General features: G+C 32.7%; 1 protein-coding gene across 1 annotated transcript; it reads left to right on the forward strand.

Annotated features, from left to right (window-relative positions):
• Positions 1-2,278: 2,278 nt before the first annotated feature.
• LOC141300918 (V-type proton ATPase 16 kDa proteolipid subunit c-like) lies at positions 2,279-9,892 on the forward strand. Its single transcript, XM_073831204.1, has 2 exons — positions 2,279-2,527; positions 9,705-9,892. Exons 1-2 carry the CDS (start codon positions 2,455-2,457, stop codon positions 9,890-9,892), a joined length of 261 nt encoding a protein of 86 aa, XP_073687305.1. The 5' UTR covers positions 2,279-2,454.
• Positions 9,893-10,101: the final 209 nt, after the last annotated feature.

Raw genomic sequence — 10,101 nt, forward strand, 5'->3', positions numbered from 1 at the left:
TTTTCAGCATTTTTGTGTATTTGAACCCTTTCCAACAATGACTGTATGATTTTGAGATCCAGCTTTTCACACTGAGGACAACTGAGGGACTCATATGCAACTATTACAGAAGGTTCAAACACTCACTGATGCTTTAGAAGGAAACACGGTGCATTAAGATCCAGGGGGGTGAAAACTTTAGGAATTTGGAGATCAGGGTAAATTTAATTTATTTTGTCTTCTGGAAATCATGCAAGTATCTTCAATCGCTTCTGAAAGGCAGTACTAAATGAAACAAATACAATATTTGAGCAAAATAAGAAAAATATAGGCATCTTCATTCTGTTCAAAAGTTTTCACCCCCTGCTCTTAATGCATGGTTTTTCTTTCTGGAGCATCAGTGAGTGTTTGAACCTTCTGTAATAGTTGCATATGAGTCTTTTAGTTCTCAGTGTGAAAAGATGGATCTCAAAATCATACAGTTGTTGTTGGAAAGGGTTCAAATACACAAAAATGCTGAAAAAAAAAAAAAAAAAAGATTTTGTGGGACCTGAAGGATTTTTCTGAAGAACAGCAGGCAGTTTAACTGTTCAGGTCAAACACTGGACTCGTAAACTACTATCACTAAACAAAGAAACAGCTGTGGATCATTCAGGTAACAACACAGTATTAAGAATCAAATTCATGTAAACTTTTGAACAGGATCATATCTATAAATTCAACTATTGTTTTCTCTTGTAAATGGTATGTGAACTTATTTTATGTGAGCAATCTTATCCAGGTCAGTACTAAACAAAAAAATAACATGCATTTTGTATGATCCCTCTTATTTTGGTAAAATAATTAACATTTTGCAGATTCTGCAAGGTGCATGTAAACTTTTGACTTCAACTATGTCTGGAAAAGTCATAGTGAATATGTATTTTCTAGCCATACTCTTAAATGTGTCATTGAATATAAATACATTTTTTGAGTGCACTATTCATATAAAATGATTTGCATTCAGAAATTACAGACAAACTGCCTCTGTTAATAGAAATGACATTCTCAGCTCTCTTCTGCTGTCATGATACGTGCGTGTATCGTTGACCTTACAATGCAGATTCTCCCTTTGGCTAAATGAGAGCCAACTAATTGATCTTCCATCATGTGTCCTGAACAACATGTGTTCACCAAGCATGCAGAGACTGGCACTTGAAATAAATATGGCAGAATTACACTAGCTGAATACATATACAATGCAATTACAGATACAGTTATAGCATATCAAATAAAAAATGTTGTATTTACATTTAAAAATAAATTATCCTCAGCAAGACCCTATTACTATATGAGCTCATGTTCATATATTATGTGTCTATAGTAAAGTCTATTAAAATTCTTGCTGACAGAGGGTGGTGGGCGTGGCCTGTCGTTGACGTCACTGCCTAGAATGACCTTCATATCGGGAATCCTCATCCACTGCATCACACTCCACTGCGTGGGTGACATAATATCACTCCATTATAAAGGAACGATATTATTACCAGCATAAGATATCGTTAAATAGATCAAAATGGTCTTTCTGAATTATTAAATATCTTAAAATATGTCGCCTTCAAGCAATGTGAAGCAAACCTACGCCCTTATAAAGAATGCCTCAGCAAGATACAGAGGAAAAGAGATGCAATACGAGTATATAATGTATTAAAATACATATTAATGTTAGACATTTCGAATGAGTAGTGGCTGTGTTTTTGCAGACAGATAGCAAATAATGATTTAGAAGTTACATAATGCATAAAACCCTCTGATCTTTATTAAAAAATACTTAATACAAGGGTTTTTAAAACACATTAGATTGCGTCCGTGTTGTTTGATAAGGAAATATCCCGCACTATATTTACCATTGAGGCTTAGCAATAAAAGATTAAATGATTTAAATAAAACGAAACATAGAATAAAGAGTATTTTAAGAGTATAACATGTTCACACCCAGATTATAAACGCACGATTTTTATTCTAAGGATTTGAACATCTTTAGAATTAAAGGGAAAGCCCGCAGCGGAGCGCACTATTATCTCTAAAAATAGGGGAGACCGTAAACCACAAAACCTTTAAATCACTATCTGTGTTGCACCCAAATGCTTTCTGTTGAATGATTTTATTACGCTTTTATTTCTTACTCAATCTCGGAGTGTATTTGAAAAAGTACACCAGCGCATTCCGACATTTTCAAGATCTCCTCCCCCTCCAGGAGTCGGATGGGATTTTCTTCACGGTGTGTCAGGTGACGTTTTCGGCCATTTTGTACCGCAGATTCATCGCACAGGATCCGATAGGAGCAGTTTCCATCTTTCGATTGGGCTTTAAAACCATTGTTCTTTACCAAACCGTTTGCCTTCAGATCCCGGTACCCGTCAGTTTGTACGGTTCTGCTTGTGTCCAGCAGCATTAGCTCGGTGTTATAGGTTTTGAGGTGAAATTAGAGGAATAATGTCGTCGGGAAGCCCTGAATACTCGTCGTTCTTCGCAGTGATGGGCGCATCAGCAGCGATGGTCTTCAGCGGTAAATTTATTTAAAATATATTTATTTAACATTTATTAATCACTATTGACATAATTATATCTGATTATAATTATATTTAGACTCTAATAAAAACGCCCTTTGTTGGTTACATTGATCTGAGGAAATGTCATTCTGTCATAATGATGTGGTATTATTAATCATTAGTGTTAGGAAAAAAGATACCTATTTATTTAAAACATTTTTTTAAGTCGTACTAATCATCACCTTCAGATTTGACATCAAAAAAAGATGTCTGCTGCGTTATAATCCAATCCTGTCAGTGCTGGTTCTATTACTCCTGGTCTGATATGAAATACTGTTAAAAATATAATTAAATACGGTCCTATGACACATTTTACATTTGATAAAATCTGCTGTCAGATAATGATTTCCGTGTGATCATAATCCAACTATGCCCTATTAGAAAAATTCCTGCATTTATTGTTAAAATGATTAATTTTTGAAACCATTGCAATGCACATACTTTAAATTGAAGTCATAAAATATGAAATTATTTTATAGATGTTGGACATATCAGCAAATGTAGCTTTAGGGATCCAACCGGCCTTTGATTTAACCAGCTATGGGATACAATTCATTCCCTGGTTTGGTAGATTTAGAGATTATAGTTTTTTGTTCAGGGCAAGGGATTATTTACAAGGTTAAACTAGTTTTATTTCACAGGTTAAACTGCTTTTTCCACAGGTATTGATCATCACTCAGGTTTGATTGGTTTTAGAGACTGCACTATTGAATTTAAGGAGCAGCCTGTAGTTGTGCATTAGATAATTGTATTAACAAAATGATATTTACTGATTTTTTTTTGTTAAATTTTATTCAATTAACGTCATATATTATATTAAGATCGTTATTTAGTCATTAACAGCTTTAATGTGTCTGTGAGTGACGGTAGGCCGAATGCACGTATCATCCATCAAAGAAGATGAAAGACTATTCAGAAATAAATATAAAAAAAGATGCATTTTTAATAATCAGACATTCATTTCCCACCAATTTTAACCGGTTGTACTGTGTGCATAAATAGAGACGAGCTGAAATGTACATGCAAATTACAGTAGCGAGGGACATCACGACATCAAATGCAATGAGTGTGTGTTTCCAGCATAAGGCGTCATGCTGTTTATTCTCCGCTGGACTGTTAAACAACACTTCAGGCCTGCTTGGTCTGGTTACCTTTGTTATCTGTAACGTTATCCCTGTTAATGTCAGTATCAGTAATGCAAACAAACTAATAAAGCAGCTGCTGTGTGTTTGTCTAAAATACATACACTCTCCAGAGAGTGTATTTTATTATATAGTGAGGTCAGCTGATGCAATTGCTTTGCCAGGCCATTTTACAGGTATATTTGCGATTGAACGGCTTTCCTAATGAGGATGGCACCAACAGCAGAATGCCTCTCTCATCCGTGTTTTTGTGAGTGAAGTAATGAAGGGCCTCTTCAGTGTGTGACCAGATTGAGTTTGTCACTGAACATGAAAGCCAAATGCAGAGAAGAAACAGCTGAAGTCGATTTATTATTTATATATTTTAGGGATTCTGCTTCTTCAGATGTGAAGTGCAGAAAAAAGCTGTCGGCCGTCTTGTATAGCGTTAAAATAAACATGAATTAACTTTAGTTACTTCCAGAATTCGTGTTATAGCTCTTAAGGCCTGTTTGCACCAAGAATTGTAGTAGGAAGATTACTATAACAGCAACTGTATTATCCACGCAAACAGTCCATAACGTTATTATACTACGAAAAAAATAACTGCTTTAAATTATCTGGCGCTCAGAAGGTGAATGGATTTTGATTGGTTGCCAATTGGTTCACCACCTTCATCAAACTAGTATCCTGTATATTGATCCTGTGTGCTGTTATAGTTCTAATAGGACATTTTTTGAAATGCACTTTAGTTACATATATCATTCTTTGCACAAACCATCCTTAAATGTGACCCTAGACCACAAAACCATTTACAGGAGTACATTTTTTGAAATTAAGATTTATACATAATGTGAAAGCTGTATAAATAATATTTTCATTGATGTATGGTTTGTTAGGATATGACAATATAATGGCTGAGATGCAACTATTTGAAAATCTGGAATCTGAGGGTGCAAAAAAATCTAAATATTGAAAAAATCGGCTATGAAGTTCTTAGCAATGCATATAACTACTCAAAAATTAAGTTTTCATATATTTACGGTAGGAAATTTACAAAATGTCTTCACGTAACATGGTCTTTACATAATATCCTAATGATTTTTGGCATACAATAAACAAATAAATTTAACGTATATGATGTATTTTTGGCTATTGCTACAAATACCTGTGCCACTTAAAACAGTAACAAATGTGCACATTTAATACATTATTTTTTATAAAAACGTGTTTGTCTTTATAAATTGCCCTGCCTCTCAAACAACTTTCCACTTTTGGTGACATCATCAAGCCCTTTATTTTTAGCCCCTCCCCTCTGACCATCTGGCTCTATTCCAGTATGCAACGCCTCTTCTACGATCCAATCAATTCTGGTTGTATAAAACAAGCTCCGCCCTACATTACATGTCCTGTTGACCCATAAATATGTCACATTGTAATAAAATGGCTTTTGAATTCGTCTAGACTATGATAGAGTTTTTATTTTAGCTCAAAGATGCACTTATTAGTGCTGACTCATTTCGTTCCATTATGGATGCATTACTGTAACCTTGATTTATTTTATTAGATGAACTTATTTGTAATCTGCATTAGGCCAGAAATGCTGTCAATGGAGTAATGTTGTAAAGAACCCAAAAATATTTCTTTATAATGTCCAGGAGAGAAATTAGATGTTGATCCAGACAGAATGGTTGTTTGTTCTTTTGTGAAGGCCTTTCATTCAGGCTCAGCTGATCTGATCGACACTATATTTACCCGTGAAATATCTGATTTGATGAGTGTTGTGACTAACAGGCTCATTTCTGATGCCACTGTGTGTTTGGAAGAGCTGGAGCTAATTTGAGACGTTAGTCTTTCATCTGACTTGGCATCCTGTCCCAGTTCAGTCTATGTTGTCCTGTGCTCATTTGTAAGTCTCTCAGGATGAGCCTACTAAATAAATGTATGTGTTTAGTAAAACAGGGTAGTATAGCAGAATACAGTTGTTCCTGGTAGGCTATCTTCAGGACTAGTATGGTGCAAGCTGATTAAACTATTTGGCCTTTTTAAAATTTTAAGCAAGTAAATAACTTCAGCTTATTTAAAAAAAAAATGGTGCAAATTGGGTGAATATTATTATAATGCGCAAATCATATCCAGTATATATATTTTTTTTATCAGTCATCAATAGTTATTGGCAAAAAGATTTTGAAAAATGACAATTATTAATTATTGTCATTGGGGATGGATTAGAATAGTGGACTAGTAGTTTATCTAGTTTATCTCAGCTGTGCTTTTAAAGTCATCCTATGCATTTTTGATCATTTAATGGGGTGTTTTGAGCATCTTGCTAGAATTATTGCATATTTAAGACGTGTCAGATTAAAAATAGTCATCATACAGGGCAATTCTGACCATTTTGATTACTTTTGCATATAGTTATATGGTATCAGGTCTTGTCCTTCATTTAATATGTCCATATCCCATTGAGGGTCTGTTCTGATTCTTCAGGATTGTACAAAATCATTCGGTTTATCTAAATGATTGTATTAGAATGTCCTGCTTTAAATTCTATAAAGAATCTTTAAAAATTAGATTTGCTGTCAAATGTGACCCTGGACCACAAAACCAGTCATAGGGTTAAATTTTACAAAACTGAGATATATACATCATATGAAAGCTCAATAAATAAGCTTTCTATTGATGTATAGTTTGTTAGGATAGGACAATATTTGGCCGAGATACATCTATTTAAAAATCTGAAATCTAAGGGTGCAAAAAAATCAAAATACTGAGAAAATCACCTTTAAAGTTGTCCAAATTAAGTTCTTAACAATGCATATTACTAATCAAAAATTACATTTGGATAGGTTTACAGTAGGAATTTTACAAAAAATCTTCATGGAACATGATCTTTACTTAATTTCCTAATGATTTTTGACATAAAAGAAAAATCAATAATTTTGACCCATACAATGTATTTTTGGCTATTGCTACAAATATACCCCAGCGACTTAAGACTGGTTTTGTGGTCCAGGGTCACAAATATGAAACAGATATATTTTTATAATGTTCAGGAAAAAAATTAAAATTATTTTATATTATTTACTTGTGTTTTTTCCCTGTTATTATAGTTATTTTAATTTCTACTACTTAAACTAATTTAAATTAGCTTTATAAAATAGCCATAAAATAGCTTTAGCTGCTTCTGAAATGGCATTAAATATCTTAATTTTTATTTTTTAATATTAATTAATATATTTAATTAGGTAAGCAATTATTTTACTTACAATTTTTGAACTAATCATCTGCTGTAAAAGCTGTAAATCGAATCCATTTTCAGATTGTTTTACCTGACGTTGTGTGTGTGTTGTTCCCAAAGCAAGTAGAGTTGGTCTTATAAGTGTGTGTGTGTGTGTGTGTGTGTGTGTGTGTGTGTGTGTGTGTGTGTGAAGTGTTTGGACAGTGTTTTGCTCTTCATCGCACGAGCCCATCTGTTACCACACACACACACACACACACACACACACACACACACACACACACACACACACACACACACACAGTTATTGGCTAGTTTGGGTGATTCTGTGCTGCAGTAGTAGTTGTAATCATGGATAATGCAGCAGAGTTACCCTTAATCCCGGAAACTAAGATTAGACTAAGATTCCTGAATGAACCAGCTGTAATTTACAGCAGTGTGTTAACCGTGAACAGAATCTTTACACACATCAATGTGTTTCCCAAGACTATCACAGCCAGAGGCAAAATACTTAGGATTCATGCATTAATGAATTAAAAAAATAAACAAAACTCCTCTAACATGGGGGGTGTTCCATAAAACAAGTTTACCAAATAAGTCTTATTTCAGTTAGTCTGACTTATTTTGTGCCAAATCAAGTGACAATAAGTCAGACTAACTGAAATAAGCCTGGCTTATTTTGTAAACTTGTTTTATGGAACACCCCCATGGTTTAATTGCCTGGTTTGAACAAGTAAATAAAATAAACTAATAATAAAAATGTAGTTACTTGAAATAAAATAAACTTTAAATGAAATAAAATAAACATTATTAATAATATAAAAATGATCAGATAGATGCCAGTGCAACATATTTAAATATTTATATTAGTGCTGTCAAACAATTAATTGCAAAATGTAAGTTTTTACTTAATAGGTGTCTGCACTGTGTATTATTTATTATGTTTATATAAATACACACACATGTATGTATATTTTTAAAAAATATTTATATATGGGTCAAAGACGTTAAGATGTCCACATCAAAAGAAATTTACAAAAGTGATTTTATGTCCATAGAAAGCACATTAAATGTACGTAAAGTGTCTACCTTTAAGGTTTCAAATAAGTTTTTGGAGACTAAAATGTCAAAATCTGTTTAAAATGATGTTGCATTGTCATTCAGTGTGACACAATATTTCTGTAAAAATTCAAACAACATGCTTATTCTGACTTATATATAAATATATATAAAAAATAAGGGAGGATATGAAATTTTATTGCGTTTTAAATGAGTAAAATATTCTTACCTGACAAATGGGCAAAACCTAGGATAGTGGCAAATTTAAAAAATGTAGAATTACAACTAATTAGTATTTGGGGTGATTGTGATTATTCTTTTAATATGTCATAAATAGATTTTGGTTGTAAATATGCCTGACAATATTGTTACACTGAATGAAATTATGAAAAAATGTGTGATTATTTTTGCTCAGAAAAACAAAAATAAATATGCAATTAAATGAAACGAAAAACATTTTTTTTAAAACAGCAACAATTTAAAGCAGTATTACACTTGTTTTTATGCTTAAACTCGTTTTCCATATATTATAAATTATATGAATATAAATATTTAAATATTAAAAATATATACTGTATATGTGTATGACTATGTTTGTTTATTTATATATATATATATATATATATATATATATATATATATATATATATATATATATATATATAATACCAATTACCAATCAAGTACCAATACCTACCTAAAACTGAAGAAAAAAAACAGTGTAGATATAAAAAGTGAAACTAATAACAAATGTATAATTTACAATGTTTATTTAAATAACATTAAAATTAAAATGGAAAATCTAAATAAAAACTATAATAGTATCTCAGTGATGCTAAAATAGCACTGATTTAAACCTGAGATCAGTTCCACTCATTTACTGATGCTTAAATTATTATATTTTCTCCATGGTACATTTCTGTTTCCTGTGTGAGTATTAAGTAAGTTCATTACTAATAATGGAATTATTGTATTATTATTGTCTATCCATCTTTACTATTGCTTTTGCTCATTTGTGACCCTGGACCACAAAACCAGTCATAAGGGTAATTGTTTTTAATTGAACTTTATACATAATCTAAAAGCTATCAAATCCATTGATAAGTTTGTCCCAAGCAATGTATTGTTGGCTCTTGCTACAAATATACCCATGCTTATATACTTATGACTGGTTTTGTGGTCCAGAGTCACATTTAGGTTTTTTTTAAACTACTTTTAAACTTTTGTTAAAGAGTTCTGCGATTATACTTCAAAGCTGTCATTGTATTCATTTATTTTCATCTTTGCCCAAGCAATTATTTAGCAGTGCTCTAAAAACACCCTAGCAACAGCGAGTTTAGTGAGTTTTTTCACAGGCAGTCTGTTCAGAAGTGTAACAATCTTGCTTATTCATGTTTTTGCCCTTTTGGTTTCAATACTGAACACTACAGAAATATTGCAGGAGACGTGACTCATGCTGTTTTTGCAGAGTCGGCATTGAGAAATTATACAATCTTATGAATCATACAATGAATATATGAAATACATGAAATCTGTATAATGTATAGTTTTTGCATCTTTTAGAGCTTGACTGAGAGTATAGATGTAACTATATTAACTCTCTGGTAGAGTGCACTATTAATGTTCCATTCATATTTTTAGTGCAGTTTTGTTGCAGTAATAAAGGAAAGCATGCATGAAGAGTAAGCGGGATGTGTGTGTGTCTTTGTGCAGCGTTGGGCGCGGCGTATGGCACAGCGAAGAGCGGCACGGGTATCGCTGCCATGTCTGTGATGCGTCCGGAGCTGATCATGAAGTCCATCATTCCTGTGGTCATGGCGGGAATCATCGCTATATACGGGCTGGTGGTGGCCGTCCTCATCGCCAACAGCATCTCAGACAAGATCACTCTCTACAAGTGAGTTGAACGGATCAGCACTGCTATTAAACTCTGATTCTGATTTAAAATGTATTTTAATGAAGTCTCTTCTGCTCGCCAAGCCTGCATTTATTTGATCCAAAGTACAGCAAAAACAGTAAAAATTTGAAATATTTTTACTATTTAAAATAGATGTTTTCTATTTGAAAATGTTTTAAAAAGTGATTTATTTCTGTGATTTCAAAGCTGAAT

This window comes from Garra rufa, chromosome 24 (assembly GCF_049309525.1).
Source record: "Garra rufa chromosome 24, GarRuf1.0, whole genome shotgun sequence".
Lineage (NCBI taxonomy): Eukaryota > Metazoa > Chordata > Actinopteri > Cypriniformes > Cyprinidae > Garra > Garra rufa.